At 36.5% G+C, this 18,489-nt stretch overlaps 2 protein-coding genes across 2 annotated transcripts; one reads left to right on the forward strand and one right to left on the reverse strand.

The window, feature by feature from the left end:
• Positions 1 to 1,745: 1,745 nt before the first annotated feature.
• On the forward strand, positions 1,746 to 10,952 carry LOC130740256 (formin-like protein 14). The gene is made up of 17 exons (XM_057592786.1): positions 1,746 to 1,974; positions 2,064 to 2,767; positions 2,869 to 3,090; positions 3,215 to 4,851; positions 5,072 to 5,198; positions 5,654 to 5,725; positions 6,565 to 6,663; positions 7,091 to 7,132; positions 7,232 to 7,312; positions 7,411 to 7,461; positions 7,545 to 7,626; positions 7,771 to 7,865; positions 8,465 to 8,536; positions 8,653 to 8,769; positions 9,594 to 9,662; positions 9,863 to 9,929; positions 10,300 to 10,952. The coding sequence occupies exons 1-17, from the start codon at positions 1,902 to 1,904 to the stop codon at positions 10,452 to 10,454; spliced, it is 3,765 nt and encodes a 1,254-aa protein (XP_057448769.1). The 5' UTR covers positions 1,746 to 1,901; the 3' UTR covers positions 10,455 to 10,952.
• Positions 10,953 to 11,582: 630 nt separating this feature from the next.
• Positions 11,583 to 16,384, reverse strand: LOC130740257 (urea-proton symporter DUR3). The gene is made up of 9 exons (XM_057592787.1): positions 15,985 to 16,384; positions 15,693 to 15,800; positions 15,111 to 15,206; positions 14,902 to 14,984; positions 14,341 to 14,561; positions 13,860 to 14,122; positions 13,530 to 13,768; positions 12,531 to 13,180; positions 11,583 to 12,115 (listed from the first exon to the last, which is right to left on the reverse strand). Exons 1-9 carry the CDS (start codon positions 16,168 to 16,170, stop codon positions 11,820 to 11,822), a joined length of 2,142 nt encoding a protein of 713 aa, XP_057448770.1. The 5' UTR covers positions 16,171 to 16,384; the 3' UTR covers positions 11,583 to 11,819.
• Positions 16,385 to 18,489: the final 2,105 nt, after the last annotated feature.

Consider the following 18,489-nt stretch of genomic DNA (forward strand, 5'->3'; position numbering starts at 1 on the left):
AGTAATAGATTAATTTTTTTATTTTCATCTCCTATTATTTAAAACTACTTATCTACTTATATAATAATTTATAATTTAAATATAAAGTACTTTTGAAATAATAATATTCTTAATTTAGTTAACTTTTATTGTTAATTATCACGTGTCACAACTAAGTGAAAACCAATCGGTTAACTGCATAGTTTTATTTAAAATATAGGGCATCTTCAAAACAATAAAATAGGCTAATTAATAAAATTTAAATTAATTTTATTTATTTTAAAATATAGACTCATTCATGAAAATGTAAAGAAATTAAATTTAAAAGAATGATCAATTTTAAATGTATTTTTTATTCAAATATAAATCTGATACATTTTTCCTTATCATATCCTGTCCTTATCATGTGCACCTCAAACACAGGATATGATAAGAGTCTATCCTGGTCTTATCCTATCTTGTTGATATCCTGTTCACATATCATATCCTATCCTGACCACCAAATGAGCCCTAAAGGTTTCTTCGGCTTTGTTTGGTTGGATGGATAAGTCACGGGGTGATGTCAACATTTTGAGACAGACAATTTAAGAATTTAATACATGGAAAAGATTTCAACTTCATAGTCAATATTCATAATTGACCTTAGTTGTTACTTCTGTACTAAGGCCATTTCTACTGGTTCTGCCGTGTGTTTTGTGTTCATTGAGAAATTGAAGCATTGATACACAATGCATACCGGAGTTGCATGATCATGTGGATAGTGGATTCAAAACGGAAAATGTTTTCTTCACACCTCATTTTGAGGTGGAAGGAGGTGAAAGAGGAGAGAGATAGGAAGAAAAGAAAAAGTAAAAGAGAGAAAATATGAGATGTGATAGATGATAAGAGGAGAGAGGTAGAAACAAAAATAGGTGGAAATGAAGTGTTTAAAAGATGAGGTGTGTATATATCATTACTCGTTATGCCAAGTGTGCTTGTACTTTAACAAGCAAAAATGGGTAAGAAATAAGGTCAGTTATTTGTGTTTTCAACCACTATTTTTAATATTGAAATCCGTATAAAAAATCATCAATTACTAATATCATTAACTACTGATTAACTAACTTGATTATCATTCTGTAAAAAAAATAAACAGAAACGCTAGCTAGCCATGGTCAAAAGTTAGTGTTATAACTCTTAGGTTGAAAGTTCATTTTTTATAGATCATACACGTTCTTGAAAATACATTTGTCATTCACCACATCAAATTGACACATATAATATGGTCAATTGCTTCTTGTGAATTTTCATGAAGATCGGTTCGGTTGTAAAGAAAACTTACTTATGTCAAGTTTCACCCTCTCATTATTCATTTAGTTTTCTTTTACTTTTTCATTTATTAAACACAAAAATAATGATGAGATAACTTTAGATGGTTAATTTTTTTCCAATTGAGATAATCCTTATCGAATATCGGACCGCACTACACCTAGTTAGAATTGTGAGAGTAATTTAGTAAAGTATACAAAAGTGGCGAGCAATATCTAAGATTAGATTGTCTCTAATCCACCAACACGTGTTAGCTCAGTTCGTAATAATTGATCACTTACATTAAGGGGTTTGTAACCCACCCATACCTTTTTTTCATGGAAAATAAAGGAAGGCTCTAATTATGAACAATCCCTTTTCATTTTGTTTCTTACCAAAGGTAACAAGTAAATGGAAATTGGAAAACAACAGAACTCACTCATCTTAACTCTATGGTGTGTGAAGCAGCAAAATCAGTTTTCCTTTCTTTACTTTCTTTCTGTTTAGTCTTTAGAAACTTATTTTCAAATTTCAAAACTCTCTTTTCTCTTTCTAAAACTCCATAGCTACGAAACTGAGCTCCATTCTCAACCCAGAACGACCCACATGCGATTCTGCACTCCAATCTCCAAATCATGTCTCTCCTCAGCAGATTCTTCTACAAGAGACCCCCAGATGGCTTACTCGAATTCATCGAGAGAGTTTACGGTAACAAAATCTCCCCTTTTCATTCCCCATTTTTCAACAAAAATCCCCAAATTTTCATCCATTTTTTCTTGTTTCATTGAACCATGCAGTCTTCGATTCATGCTTCTGCACCGAAGCATTACCCGACGGAATGTACCAGCTTTACCTTCACGAAATCGTCACCGAATTGCACGAAGAGTTTCCAGAATCTTCCTTTCTCGCCGTCAATTTTCGCGACGGCGGGAAGCGGAGCACCTTCGCCGAGATCCTCTGCGAGTTCGATGTGACGGTGATGGATTATCCGAAGCAGTACGAGGGTTGCCCTCTTCTGCCACTGTCTCTTGTTCAGCATTTCCTTCGCGTTTGTGAGAGTTGGCTTTCACTTGGGAACCACCAGAACGTGATCTTGTTCCACTGTGAGAGAGGTGGTTGGCCCCTCTTGGCGTCCCTTCTCGCTAGCTTCTTGATTTTCAGAAGGGTCCATAGTGGTGAGCGTAGAACCCTTGAAATGGTGCATAGAGAAGCACCTAAGGGTTTGTTGCAGTTGTTGTCACCGTTGAACCCTTTGCCTTCTCAGCTTCGTTACCTTCAGTATGTGGCAAGGAGGAACATTGCACCTGAGTGGCCACCACCTGAGCGAGCTTTGTCTCTGGATTGTGTCTTCCTTAGAGGGATTCCTGGTTTTGATTCGCAGAACGGGTGCCGACCCATGTTCAGGATTTTCGGCAGGAATTTGTTATCCAATGGTGGTCTTTCCACCCAGATGATTTACTCCATGCATAAGAAGAAGAAGACCTTGAGGCATTACCGCCAGGTTCGCGGATTTTTTTAGTTTTAGTTGAGTTTATTGAGTTAATGTCGCTTCATATGCATATTTGAGTTGTTTGTAATTTTTTTACTGGTTTATAATCTCAGGCGGACTGTGATGTGATTAAGATTGATATTCAGTGTTTAGTGCAAGGGGATGTGGTATTGGAGTGTGTTCATTTGGATTTGGATCCGGAGAGGGAAGTCATGATGTTTCGTGTGATGTTCAACACGGCTTTTATTCGATCCAACATATTGATGCTGAACTCTGAAAACCTGGACATTCTTTGGGATTCCAAGGAACGCTATCCAAAAGGCTTCCGGGCTGAGGTGAGTGCACATTTCTGCATTGTGTGGAAAATTATGAATTATTACTACTTGTGATAACTGTGAATTTCCCTTGGAAGTTGGAAGGTTACTGGTTGTACTTATCAAGTGGAATTTTGTAATTTAGGTTTTGTTTGGGGAGGTTGATAGCATAAGTCCTCCAAGGGCTCCAACAACAACCATTTTAAATGGCGAGGAGAAAGGTGGATTGCCCATTGAAGCCTTTTCAAGAGTTCAAGAACTTTTTAGTGGCATAGAATGGGTTGACAGTGATGATGCTGCCGCCGTGTGGCTGCTTAAACAACTTACAGTCTTAAATGATGCCAAAGAGTTTTCAAGGTTGCAAGGTAAAGGAAGTTTGTATTCATCACCTGCTGACTCTGAAGAAGAAAATAATGAATCAAGCACTGCTGATTGTTCAGATGAGGCCTTCGATGTTATTCCCAAGTCTTCTGCTGATCCTTCAAAATTATTGATGTCGGATACCCCTGATTTGGTCCATATAACACCTGATCAGTCATTGGCTGAGAATGTTTCATCACCTCATCATGCTCCAAGTAAGGAATATTCACCTCTTTCATCTCCGTCATCACCTTCCGCAGTTCCGGCTATGCAACCTCTGCTTCCAACACCAGCACAAGCACCACCACCACCTCAGCTTCCAACTCCACCTCCATCATCGTCTAATACGGAGCCTCTTTCCAATAAAGATTCTCCTCCTCCACCAATGTCTAATAAAGAAGGCCCTCTAGCTACACCCCCACCTCCACCCCCACCTCCACCCCCTCCTCCTCTAGGTCATAATGTCAATAGTACCCCCATTCCACCTCCTCCAGAACCTGTGCGAACAAGCTCAGCTCTGCCACCTCCACCTCCACCACCTCCTCCTCCAGGTCGGACAGGTTTAGTGCCACCACCTCCACCCCCACCTCCACCACCTTCCTTAGGTTGTAACACTAATAATGCTACTATTCCGCCTCCACCTCCCATAGTTCACCACATTGTTGACAATGCTTCTACATTGCCACCACCGCCACCACCACCACCACCACCACCTCCTCCTCCTCTAGGTCATAATGTCAATAGTACCCCCATTCCACCTCCACCTCCTCCTCCTCCAGGTCGGACAGGTTTAGTGCCACCACCTCCACCCCCACCTCCACCTCAACCTTCTGGTTCTGTACGAGCAGGTTCAGCCCCACCTCCTCCACCTCCGCCTCCGCTAGGTCCGTCACGAACAAGTTCAACCCCACCGCCTCCACCTCCACCTCCTCCAGGTTCTACACGAATGAGTTCAGCCCCACCACCTCCACCTCCACCTCCTTCGGGTTCTACACGAACAGGTTCAGCCCCGCCACCTCCACCTCCACCTCCTTCAGGTTCTACACGAACAGGTTCAGCCCCGCCACCTCCACCTCCTCCGGGTGCACGAACAAGTTCAACTCCACCTCCGCCGCCAGCTCCTCCTGGACCTGTAAGGACTGGTTCAGCTCCACCTGCACCAAAGCCTCCAAGTGCTCCTCCTCCACCAAATGGTCGTGGTTCATCACCAGCGCCACCTCCACCTCCTGCAGCCAGGACTTCCTCTGTTGTGCCACCACCGCCAGGTAAACCTTCTTCAGTACCAGCAAATGTTGGAAGAGGTCGTGGGACTGCTAATGCTCCTAAGAAAACTTTGTTAAAGCCCCTACATTGGGTGAAAGTTGCTCGAGCAACACAAGGGAGTTTGTGGGCTGATTCACAGAAACAAGGCAATGTTTCAAGGTATGGATTATTGAATTTTCTTACAGATATCATCTGGCTTGATTCTCCTAAGGATTATGACCATTGTGAGTTGTTATGCACACACATTGTTGATTTTGTTGTACACTCTGTGGTTGTGGGCCTTTTTGTTTAATTCACTATATTTGGATAGGACCTTAGGAGGATGGGATGCTATGTCCATTTAGCATTTCTGATTTCAGATAATGAAAGTTTTTGTTAGGGCTCCTGAAATTGATATATCGGAACTTGAGAGCCTGTTTTCAGCAGCATCAACTTCTGATGGGAGCAGTACTAAAGGTGGAGGTCGCCGTGGTTCTAATATTAACAAACCTGAGAAAATACAATTGGTATGCTATTACTCCTTGGCAGATTATTTAGCCACCTGATACTTAAGAGTTTATTTGCATAACTAGAATATTCTATAGTGGTACTCAGCAATCACTTTGCTATTAAATGGCAACAAGAGATAATAAACATCAAAAGTGTGGTCTCAGAAAGATTTTTTGTGCTCTTGCTAATTGCATGTTAAATGAGAAAGGAAAAAAATCACATAGATATTGGATTGCAATTTTGTTTACATTGGCTTGAATTGATACATAAATTTCTGTAAAAACAAATATTCCATATGCAGCTTGCAGGCGTATTAAGATAGGGTACCTTAATATGATTTTGTTCTGTGTAAACCTCTAATTAAATGCAGATACCGTAATACTTCCCCTTTATTGTTTGGCCTGATTTATTGTTTGATTAATAAAATATATGTATAACTAATAAACCCTAATTGCATTTTTCCCACTGCCAGGTTGATTTGCGTAGAGCATATAATTGTGAAATAATGCTCTCCAAAATAAAAATTCCTTTGCCAGATATGCTTGTAAGTTTCTCTATCCTTTTGTTCAGTTTACTTGGAGGCTTACTATTTACTCATGAAAATACATCTTATCTAAGTTGTATCTACTGTAAATCTTGTGTTAGATAATTCCTGAACATTTTTAGCACCATCATACATGCATATCATATTTAGATAGAGCACACTAGTGTCCATTTATCCATGTAGCCATTGGTGTTGCATTGATGTTAAAATATGTCGACAAAGTGATAACGTTAATGTTTAATTAATTGTCTTAAAAGATACCTATTGGGATTGAATTCTCAAGGAGGTTTCCTCATGTTCCTGCTCTGTTTTTCTCATTTGCTTCATTACATTATTCTTTTATTACAAAAGAAAAAAAAAACTATGGGAATATGATTTTGTTTTTCTATGTAAGTCTATTTATCTGCTTTAACTTTTGTAAGCTCATGTATTTGAGTCTGGCGGTTATAATTTATTCCCCATCGCTTTCTGAATGTTACTATAGAGATGTTAGGAAGCCTGATCTGGGTATTGGGGATTTTTTTTTATTGTTGACAATGTCAGGTTTCACCTGTGAGTTCATTAGACTGGATGTTGTAAGTGGTTATGCAAAGTTATGGCATTAAAGGAGGTTAATAGTCCTTCACGGGTGTTGATTGTAATATTCGGTTGGCGGATTTCATCAGCATTCCTTTTTTTTTCATTAAAATTAAAAGTGCTTATGTTTAGCTGCGAGTTTTACCCAATATGAAGCATTAATTTTCTTATACTTTCTTTTGTGATTGAGTTGATTTTAGATGACATTATTTTTCATGTCTGTTAACATTTGTGGATTTTGTGGGTTTTGTTTTTGGATCCAGAATGCAATTCTGGCGTTGGATTCTTCTGTTCTGGATATTGATCAGGTTGAGAATCTCATCAAATTCTGTCCCACAAAGGAAGAGATGGAGATGTTGAAGGTACTCCTCTACTCTCCTCTCAGTTGTGCAGGAACTTCTAAAAAATTCCTCTCCTCTCCTCTCCTCTTCTCCTTTGAAAGGAGAAGAACTAAATTTAAAGAAGGAGAAGATGAATGTTATTTCTCATTAATACAAACCTTACATAATGCAATTCAATATATAGACCAGCTAAGTACTTACTTTTCTAAAATTAAAGTTGAATCCTTGGCTACTAATACTCTATCCTAATAATTTACAATAATAACAAAGATGGTCAATGTGGGAGGGTGGGACTATTAAAACAAATATCATAATATTTTGGTATTCCAGTGAGTATATCTTGGTTGCAAAGGTTTAACCATCATATTCTGTTGTACTTGGTTCTATTAGGGAATAAGGAAATGTCCTTTTTGAACTTTTTTTGGCTAAAAGTCTTTCTGTTTTTCAGAATTATACAGGGAACAAGGATATGCTTGGAAAGTGTGAGCAGGTTATTTCTTTCTCGATTCCCTTTTTAGTCTATGAGTATGAATCCTTCAAAATGCTATATATTGGTTTAATAATTCTTTTATTTTGATATATTCTTCAGTTTTTTATGGAGCTGATGAAGGTCCCACGAGTGGAATCCAAGTTAAGGGTGTTTGCTTTTAAAATAACCTTTAATACTCAGGTATGTTATCTAGGTTATTTTTATCTATGTTTGGTTTTGCATGCTATTGTTATGAATGATATTTCATGTTTAACTACCTTTCTTGCTTGCTTCTCCAGGTGAGCGATTTAAGGTTAAATTTGAACACAATCAATGGTGCAGCTAGAGAGGTACTGTATTGTTTGATGGCTCTTTTTGAATATTATTAAGGCTTTATTGGGTTGCATCTTTATGTTGTTGCTTATGCTAAAAGGTGAAAGAATCTGGGAAATTGCGTCAGATAATGCAGACTATTCTTACTTTGGGCAATGCCCTGAATCAGGGAACTGCACGAGGTTTTTTGTTTACTATAACCCTACATGATTAATTTTTAAATTGACATGTAATTTCATTTCCTGGTTCACCTCAATATTTTTTACAAAATGAGAATTTCTATTTATGTTGTTCGTAGATTATATTTTCTATGTTGTTCATTGCAGGATCAGCAGTAGGATTCAAGTTGGATAGCCTTCTTAAATTATCTGATACTCGTGCAAGAAATAACAAAATGACTTTAATGCATTATTTGTGTAAGGTAGATATGTCAATTTTAAATTATAGTTTTCATTTACTATTGTATTTTGAAGTAGTTGTAGACTTCTCTATCCTGATGTTAATATTCTCATATAAAAGATTATGTGAAAGAAAAGAAAAGCCATTTTCTTTCAGAAGAAATGTCACCATAAATTGTCGTAATAAGGCTACTTTGTTCTTTTCTGGGCATTATTAGAGGCTTATGGATCATAACTTGAACAAGTCTAAGGTGGTATTTGACTTGTTTTTTTGTATTTTCATTTTTGGATGATTAATTTTTTTGCACAAATAATTACAAGATACCACTACTTTTGCAGTAATTTTGAAAGATATATGTCAGAGAGGACTGTAGAAGCATGCTTGGGTGACTAAAAAATTATTATATCCAATAAGCTTTTTTGTACTAGTTCATATATTAACTTTACAATATCTAAGTTCTAACTTAAATTTTTATATATTTCCTTTTTGTTCAATTCTAGGAATTTTATATTCTTCTGTTTCTTTGTATTTGCCTTATGAGTACTGTAAAAATTCATCTTTTGTTTGGTATTGGTGCTGCTTTTGATACTATATCTTACCAAATTTTATTCGCTTCACTAGCTGATTGCTGAGAAAATGCCCGAATTGCTAGATTTTGACAAGGATCTTGTCCATTTGGAAGCAGCTTCTAAGGTACTCTCTTCAACGCCAATACTTTCTATTCACTTTTGTGATGATAGATGAGCTCCGGGTTGACTTGCGTTAGGTTAATTGTTTATGGATTTATGTTATCTGTGTCCAATATCTAGATCCAACTAAAAGCATTAGCTGAAGAAATGCAAGCGGTAAGCAAAGGTTTAGAGAAAGTTGAGCAGGAACTCAGTGCTTCTGAAAACGATGGAATTATATGTTCAGGATTTTGCAAGGTAAGGAATAAAAATAGTTCCTTTTACATTTTGCTGATATGCATGCATTATTTGTCTGTTAATCCATTCCTCATCATACCCATCTCATCTCCTCAACTAACAAGTTTATGCATAAAAGAAATTGAAGCCTCGGAAGCAACTTTGGCTTGCCTTTCTATTTGCTCTATGAAAAGACTAACCTTTTGGTTGTAGAAAATAGAATGCGGAGAAAGAAGACACGAGTAAGTTTTGTATTATTTGGTATGAGAGAAATAGGAAAGAAGAAGCGGACAAAAAAATGTCAAGCTCCCTCTCCAGTCCACTTGTTTAATTGGATACCAAAGTGGGAACAAATAAGATTGTGTTTTTTGAAAGAACAAAAAGGCCCCTAGAATTAAAAATGGTATGATGAGACATGGAATTTGATGAGTATGGTGAGATAAGCAAAAAATAGGAGTACTTTCTCTTTCTTTTCTTCTTAATTTGGAAAGAAGATAAAAAGTTAGGGCCCTATGACTTTTTTCTCAGCCAAACATACATGTTTCCCAAATTCTCTGCCTTAAATTTTTTTTCTCCTCCAATTCCGTTCAACCAAACTTTGCATAAAGAAAATCATGAGATCATACATTCAAGGAATCAAAACAAAACTAGATGTTTACTTAGGGTAATTAGTAATTACTATATGATAACTTATATTGATAACATCTGTATATTGTGGATCTTCACCAATAGATTATAAGAAGTAAACAACTTCTAGCTAATAGCTATCATGCATCTATCTAAGTTTTTTAGAAGACATGTCTTGTGTCCCCATGATTAATTTCTAGTAATGTATCTCTTTACAGGTGTTGAAGAATTTTCTGCATACTGCCGAAGCTGACGTGAGGTCACTTACATCATTGTATTCTGAAGTGGTGAGTCCAGTCATAGTTATAGTTTCTCTTTTTTCCCTCCTTTTTTTAGGTGTTGTTCTTGGCTGGGAGATTGAGCATGAGATTGCCTACTCAGATGAGAGTTTAGTGTATCATCCAGTTAATGGATAGGTCTATGTTGATAACTAATTCTGCCAACATTCTGCTTATTTTTCATTTTTGGTCATAACTTTCTTTTCCAGGGTAGAAGTGCAGATTCTTTGTCCCAGTACTTTGGGGAGGATCCAGCTAGGTGCCCCTTTGAACAAGGTTTGTTATTTTTCAAAGTATATTTTTTTTGTCTAAATCAGAAGTCAGTATTATGAACCATGCATTGTGTTTGAAGAAGGGCATGAAATACACCCGAGTTAATAACAGTGAGTAAGGTCTGTGAAAGCTCTCTGGAATACTTTGAACTTGATTGGTAATGTTTGTATTGCTACTTGATTGTCATGAATAGATGATAAGAGAGACATGAGTCATGCTTTTAGCCTCGATATTTCAAGAAGAGCAGAAAATGAGTTATAAGGCGCAGAGCAACTAACCTTATTATCCTGTGATTGCACATAAAGCACTTCTTTTTTTAAGGAAAATATATGTCGAGATTATATTGATTGTTAAACTTGTGTTCTTGTTGCAGTGACACAGATACTTGTTGTCTTTGTCAAGATGTTCAAGAAGTCAAGGGAGGAGAACGAAAAACAAGCAGATGCTGAGAAAAAGAAATTAGAAAAAGAAGCCATGAAGGAGAAGGCAGCAATTAACACGCATTCCAAAAAAGAGGGCGTTCGGTAAATAGTACATAAACAAGCAATAAGCTGGTTACTTTCAGTTCAAGCATACTGCTTCATACATTTTGGACCATCTCAAATGCAATTCATGCATATACACGCACCATTGGGATCTCCACCTTACACGACAATGCCGGCCGGTGTGCCTGGTTTTTGAGTTCCTTCTAGTTGCACCAACAAGCACTGCCCTTTAAACTGATAAAGGAGAATTACATTAACAGGCTGGTGATCTTTTGTAATTATACCACTAGGCAACTAGTATAGGAAATTCATGTTCGTTCCTCTTTAAAATAGAAGAGGTATTGAAAACAGAGAGAACAAAGAAAACTGAATGTATGAGAGATTCTAATATTCTGAATATCTCAAATGATTACAACAGTGAGAGTTCAATATATAAATAGTTATAGGAATTGTAAAACTAACTAATAACAGTGCTAACAAACTCTTAATCAGAGAATACAACTAGCTCTAATTGAATCGAGACTATACTCTTTTTTTTTTATGCATCGGAAAATTGAAACTATACTCTAATAAGAGGCCATATATAATTTTTTTAATTCAAATTTGCTTTTAGTTTTGAATGTTGCTCTTCTCAATTTGTAATCTAGCTGCAGCCTGCGGATAATCTTTTGTAGTTCAAATGCACTTGGGATATATGGTAATGAATTCTTCACGTGTGTGATGTATGCCATAATTAGCATTCTTGTTGGTGAATAAAGCTCAAAGGGCAATTTATTAGCCTGTACATACCCCATATTGTGAGTCTCGTTGTAGCTCTTTCTAATAAAAAGTTAAGTGAATGAAGATAAATAAAATGGTTTATATTATATTTTTAACACAATCTTTAACATGAGTGAGGGCAGTGAGGATTGTGCTTTAGACTATTAGATAAATAGTTTAAAATGTTGGATGAAAATATTAAAAACACTCCTTTTATTTGATAGTTTTTTGAATGAAATGAACTTGGTGTGACTTGATTAGTGGCCAAGTGGACATTTTTAAATTTCAGACATCAAACTAATCCATGAAAGTTAAAAAGAATCTCAATCACCCAAAATCGTTTGGTTTGGCTTTAAATCGCCTTAGCTCACACTCTTAAGAGTTTGGCTTAATTTTTTTAAGTCTCAAAATCTAGAACTAAATTGAATTTTATTTTCTTGTTCACTTGTTTATATTCCTGAGATTGTATTTATATATTCATTATACTTATAGACACTTTACATCTCTCCTGGATTTCAATTATTTGTGTGTAAATATTACACTGTAACATGTGATAGACTTAAAGCTTGAGACAATTGTTGGAGATCCATTTAACTGATCAGCTGAGCTCAACCAGAAACACATGGAACTTCAATTCAACTTGGTCTCATTACATAGGAAGTGAATAAGCTTGTTGCTCTGAGGCTTCTAATTTTTTACCCTTCTCCTTCTCAAGCAAGTAAAGACTCTCTGCATCTGGTATTGCCTGCATGATTGAATGCAACTTGAAATTTAACTCCTCCACCTTTTCCATGAGCCTGTCATTTGTAAACATGCCCAGAAGCACAATCTGTATGGTTTCCCAGCTCTCCATCAGGGGTAAAACAATTATCACAGCAGAACCAACAGTTCCCCATGCTATAGCAATCACTGCCCAGAAATAGAAGTAGCCCTTGCTAAACTCCCCTGTGAAATGAACAAATAAACATACATTAACTTGCATGTTCTGTGACATTGCAATTATAAGAAACTCCAAATCAAGTTAATTTGTATCTTAGAATTTGGGTTAGGCCATATCTCTACTCAATGAGGGATCATAACACACTCTGACGCCCAAAGTTGGAAATCTGGAGCTTGAAATTTGCAAAAATAGACAACTGCAAGTGGTGCATATATGAGCGGTCTCCAATAAACAGAAAGATAGACTCTGGAATCATCTTAAAATTTGAGTTAGTTCTAACTTTACCCCAAAAGTTAACTTAAGGGTGAAGGTTGCTCTTCCTTACTCTACTCTATATATGGACTCATGACTTTATTATGTCATATCTCTAGTAAATGTGAGACCTTAAGACTTAAGAGTACTATTTAAACTCAAAATTACCTGCTGGGAGGGAGAGAACAGGCCATAGTATAACTATCAAAATAGTGAAACCAACACCCCACTTCACTATCCATGCTTTGGCTCTGATTAACTTTTCTTCTTTGAACTCTTCTGCTGGAACTTCAGTCTTTTCCTTTTCAACCACTGTGATTTGCTTGGTGGTACTCCAATCATAGTTCTGAGGCCACAAAATGCTGCAGATAGCATGAATAGCTCCTCCACTCAGTATGGAAACAAGGTTCCCAGCAAGCATTGGTGCATTTCTGCCAGTTGTATCAAGACTTATCCTTCCATACTCTATTTTTGTAACAGACAACCATGTGATAATTCCCAGAACACAACCAACTGTTGTTCCAAGAATGGCCCCAACTGCATTTGCTCTTCTCCATAGAAGCATGAAAGCAATAGGAACAACTGCTGAGCCAACCAGAACTCCCATTGCAAGGTACATCCATCCTAAAGAAACTCCAGCCTTGTTCAGTATAACTGCTAGCAACCCCATGAAACAACCAAACCCTAGGACAACACACCTTGAGACTCTGAGGATTTTCTTTCCACTTGCATTAGGATTTATGTAAGTACGGTAGATATCATATGTGCACAATGAAGAAACTGCAATAAGTTCTGATGAACCAGCAGAAGTCACTGCCCTGATAAGTACATCAAAACCATCAGGAAGTTAAACAAGGATGCTCAGTGTGTGTTTGGATCAACTTTCTTACAATTGATTTTAGATAAAGTTGATTTTGGTAAAAAATATTCTGGTAAAAGTGAACTGAACCGAGTTGAAAGTGAAGTGATTTATGTCTGGATACATTTTAAAAAAATGTAAATCAACTCTGGAACCAAGAAGCTACTCGTAGAAGCTTCTCCGCATAATTGATTCTGATCTGGCTTCAGATTCAATTATAGAAGAGGTTTCCAAACATAAACTTACAATTGGAACTAGATTGTCAATACATAAAAAGTACTTACAAAAGGAAATTGATTGTAACTTACATAAAAAGCATGGTAAGAAGAAGAATTGATCCTCCTTTCCCCATCAATGCAACAGCAGTAGCAGGGGGAACAAGTCCTCTACCTGCCTCACTTTCATTGATTGGTAAATCAAGAGCCAGGGCTCCAAGACCCAGTGATGTTGCCAAAGAAAATGGCACTGCAAACCAGACCAAGCCTCCCAACAAGTAGCCCTTATGAGTTGATGAAGGTCTTGCAGCAATGGCACTCACCCAATATCCCTAAACATATTGTCCCATTTCAAGAATTATCAATAGATAAGCCATTTGCAGAAATCAAACAAACTGAAGATGAAAAACACTTCATGCTTACATTGTCAACAAACACGGTGCCAAAGTTTCCAACAATGTTTATAATCCCAAAAACTAAGCCCCCTGAACTCAGCATGGTTAGATAAGAACCTTTGTGATTCCCACTAACAGGACCACAAGATTGTCCATGGTGTGATAGAGGCTCCTGACATGTCCTTGATTTGCTTGCAACCTCAAGCAGGCGATTGTAAACAACACTGGGGCTACCAAGCTCACTGCTAGCCGTATATACAAGGTACACAAAAATGACCAAAACAATGTGCACTGAAAATTGAAAAAACAAACACCAGTTCAACAAAAAAAAAATATGTGAAAGTAGTAGACACCCTAAATACACTCCATTTATTTCTGTCTCTTTTCTTATCACATCTATTATTTCTCATACTGTGTATGAGAGTCTGCACTATGCGGTTGTTCACGAATCTTACTCAAAAAAGTAAATATTGTTGGGGGGAAGTTACAAAAGTTTAAGTAGAAATTACCTATGACAGAATGTATATAGCTTGCTAAGAAAGTGGCCTTTAGTCCACCAGCAAGTGTATAGACAATTACACCAAGTGGAATTAGAAAGCTAGCAGCATAAATGTTCACTCCAGTTAATGCATTTACAACAGCAGAACCACCAAGAAGCAACATAGCCGTCACTATTATATTTGTCAGGAAGCAGAAGAAGAGGAATACAATGTGTGCGGAAGTCCCCCAACTGTGGTAAAGAAACTTTGTTATCACTAGAGTTGCAAAAACTCACACTTAAGCAATGTAGCAAAACATGAAACAGAAATGGTGCTTTAACAAAAATAATTCTAGCAAGAAGCAACAAAATGCAACTTTTGGAGTAGAAGTGCATTGACTTGTGTTCCTACAACTCAACCAAACACACACTACCACGTCTAGATCAGCTTCTATTACATCAAATCAATTTTGAAATCAGAAGCTACTGATAGAAACTTCTTCTCAAAATTGATTAAGGCTTCAGAACCAATTGTAGGAAGTCTTCAAACATTCAATTACTTTACTCTAGTTGTCCAAACCAAGTTACATACCGGGCCTTGACAATTTCACACACAGTGTGAGCATAAGGAGCCTTTCTTTTGATCTCTATAGCCATGATTCCAAACAACATTACCTGTTCATTGTCAATGCGTCATTGAATCTCAGCCTTACTTCACTTTCCAAATTCCAATTTATCAAAATATAGGGAAAAATAAGGCTATCTGCAAAAAAGATATAAGTTATAATATAAGCTTCATGCCTGAATGGTAGCCCCGCTAGCATACCAGAAAGGTCCACTAATTCCATACTCCCAAGCAACGTTAGAGCTCTGCAAGATTGTTGCAGCCCACGTCCACTGCAGCACAAATTCATTATAAGAAAAGAGACATGAGAAAGGTACTTCAAAGTTTATCAAAGTGTGCAATAAGAAACTATCTATTGGTCACATTTTTTCATCAGGACCTTTTGGTCACATAAAATAAGAGGACTACTACCTACTTCTTTTTCAAAAACTGGACTTAAGTTTAGAATCTTACTAAGTGTTTATATACCACATGGGTTCAACTTAACAGAATTTCTATCTCTTCTCAATTCATAATATTTTTAAATTTTTTATCTCGAAGTGAGTGCTAATATCCATTTGTATTGGTTCCAATTGGTATCTATATGTTTGGATATCTGTTGGCACCAATATGAATAAGTGTTGACACGCAAACAAAAAGCGAATGAATTTTTTTTTTTTATGAATTGAGATAAAAGTTCGTTCACATACTTAAAACGCATCAAACTTATAGTGATTTGGGCAGGTGTTGAACAATAAGAGGCTATCTAAATGAATTACCTGAGACACAATGACACTAGCAATGAGTCCTGTCTTAACATTTCTTCCTGCTGTATTGAACCATTCAGACGTGTGACGGGACCCTACATACCGCTTCTCCAGCCAAACCTGATCAACAACAAAGAATGTTAATTTGTATCAAATAAATTATCATAACTTAATGATTATTAATAAGATTCCATGTCACAAAATAGAGTGGTGGAGTTACAAGTATAATCATGAAAGTATCATAGTTATTTTGAAAAACATGGGACCATCAAAACTAGAGAAAGAAGCACATGCATTTACTAACCAAGAAAGAGGTGAAGACAGCAAAGAAAGCACCAAAACCAAGAATAACTGAGTAGCCAACTCCCTGATTAAGCACTGGTTTGCCTCCAAAGAAACTGCTTTGTCTCACACAGCCACCTCCACTTTCAGACACATGATAGTATTTGCTAGAAAATTCAAACGGTGGACACTGTAATGGAGAAGCCATGAAAGGAATACACCAGCAGGAACTGCTTGCCTTAGTTACTGCTTGCTGTGGATCATTCAAAGAGAAGAAGTTAAAATAGCTATGCAGCTATTCCTTAGCTAACTCCAAAGTTTTGAATTCTTATAAATCATAACGGAGACTTTGAAGCTTATCGCTTGGTGGATACTGGATACAGTACAGAGAGGGGTAGTAAGTCAAACTAAGAAGGTATCTAAATTCCAAATTTTGTATTCAGAGGAATCTATAGGATGGATCTATGTGTTGAATTATTGGACACTAGTTATTTTAATTAATATTTTGTAATGTGTCTCAACTCTCAATGATTGGATATTATATGAGTTGAAACTTTTTTTACGTAATATTTAATTTTGATCTTTAATTTTAAAACAAGCGAGTTATGTTATTTAAAATAAAGTGAACAACTTAGTATAAGCACTCATGATAAGAGAATTTATCACTGCTGCCCGAACAGTTCCCTGGTGAAAAAATATGAACAAATTCACTCGTGTTTCAAATTCAGAGGTTTTAATTAAAAATAATTTATTCCACGAGAATAAAATCATATTTAAGCGCTATAATCGTGAAAAATACAATTAGCAGAAAGACATTAAGGTGTATGACTATGACCATTAGATTCATGAACTTACATGTTAGCTGAAGGAGTTCGATCACCATCTATTTGCTAGTCTTGATATTTGGAGAAGTTCTATCGACTTATTCTATCCTTAATTGCATTTGTAGTGCTATGACGGTTTTGGCTCTCTTGGATTTTTCATCTAAGTTTTTTTTCATGATTGGGTTAGGCTTAGCAGCCCAAACAACACACTCACAACTACAAGCCTCTATATTAGATCTTTCAGGCACTATGTGAAGCAAAAGCAACATAACAAAAATTAGGGAGCGACTCATTGACACAAATGTCAAGCTCCAAACTCAAACTCTCAATTTGAGTCACAAATGTCAAGCTCCAAACTCAAACTCTCAATTTTATATGCATGAAGTTATTAAATTTTCATTTTCATTTCAAATATTTTAGAGTTTATGATAAATTTATGGGTTAATGGTGAAATTAGTTCATGAGTTTGTAAACGAATTTGATTTTAGCCCTCTAAAAATAAATGAAGCGCGGAATTGATTTTTTTTGGGGTTACTAAGGATTGGAAATGAGTCAAAGATCATAAACGTAGGATCATAACAGAATTCATAAATCCTACAAATCTTGTAAAATACAACAAATCATAAATATGCATTGAAATTCATATATGCATGCATATAGAATACTAGCATTTTTTTTTGGTCAATTAGAATACTAGCATGGGGTTCTTATATATGGATAGAAGCCTTTTTGTTTTGGTCAATAGAAGTCCTTTTTCTTTTTTTTTGGTCGAAGGTCTTTTGTTTATGTTTCTGTTTCTCTTGGGTCAGTTTTCTTTCTTGGCTCGACCCATTTGCTGGTTTGGACTTTGGAATATGACAGACATGTACGTTATAACTCAAAAAAAATAATAACTGATACGTAAATGAGAGTGATTCCAATTTCCAAATATTCACCTAAACTGAGACCTAATCAACAATTAATTTTTCCTTATTTAATAAGATTATTGTCAGAAATAATTATTCTTTCTAGAAATAATTATTCATTTCTGTTTTATGTCCTTAACTTACTCTATTCCATTTATCATCTATTTTCCATAAATCAACTTATATTTGTTTTTTTAAAAGCCAACTTATATTTGCGATGAGTATAATTTTGTTTTACTCTATAACCAAGCGGTCTGGAATTCAATCACTTTCGCACTCATGCGTGAATTACAACATATGGTTATGTGAGCTTGTGCATTGTCAATGTTTTAAAATCAAACAAACTCTGGCACATGTTAGAAATAATAATACAAAACTATTCATATGTCTCTTTTTTTTTTGTACATCGTAAAATTAAAAGCAAAAGAAAAGCGACTAAAGGGCTAACAGATCCCTAGCAAAAAAGGGATCAAGCTGGTGAGAGGGTCCTCTAATCTAATTAAGGAAGACACATTGACGAGAACTACCTAAGTCGGCCAAGCAATCGGCCACATCATTAGAACTTCGAGGAATGTGTTTGATGAGCTCCACACACCACTGACGGTGCAACATGCTGTAGATATCCATGAGACCGCTAGCTAGTGCATGGTAGTGAAATGAGTTATCACGCAAAACCTCAACTAGCTCCAGGCAATCCACCTCACAAATAGCACTGCGAACACCAGAGTCCCAAAGCAAAGAAAGACCCAACCTCAAGGCTGCCATCTCCGCCACAAAGGAATCACCTCCACCCTCACC

The sequence above is a fragment of the Lotus japonicus genome, chromosome 2 (assembly GCF_012489685.1).
Source record: "Lotus japonicus ecotype B-129 chromosome 2, LjGifu_v1.2".
NCBI classification, from domain to species: domain Eukaryota; kingdom Viridiplantae; phylum Streptophyta; class Magnoliopsida; order Fabales; family Fabaceae; genus Lotus; species Lotus japonicus.

What these genes read in the sequence shown, in the direction of transcription:
- LOC130740256 (XM_057592786.1), top strand. Translation starts at nt 1,902, where the DNA reads ATGTCTCTCCTCAGCAGATTCTTCTACAAGAGACCCCCAGATGGCTTA. An exon ending in CAAAAGGCTTCCGGGCTGAG is followed by an intron (nt 3,091 to 3,214) that starts GTGAGTGCACAT and finishes TTTGTAATTTAG; the next exon opens with GTTTTGTTTGGGGAGGTTGA. An exon ending in TCAATGGTGCAGCTAGAGAG is followed by an intron (nt 7,462 to 7,544) that starts GTACTGTATTGT and finishes TTATGCTAAAAG; the next exon opens with GTGAAAGAATCTGGGAAATT.
- LOC130740257 (XM_057592787.1), bottom strand. Translation starts at nt 16,170, where the DNA reads ATGGCTTCTCCATTACAGTGTCCACCGTTTGAATTTTCTAGCAAATAC. An exon ending in CTAGTGTCATTGTGTCTCAG is followed by an intron (nt 15,207 to 15,692) that starts GTAATTCATTTA and finishes TTTGTGCTGCAG; the next exon opens with TGGACGTGGGCTGCAACAAT. An exon ending in GCACCGTGTTTGTTGACAAT is followed by an intron (nt 13,769 to 13,859) that starts GTAAGCATGAAG and finishes CAATATGTTTAG; the next exon opens with GGATATTGGGTGAGTGCCAT.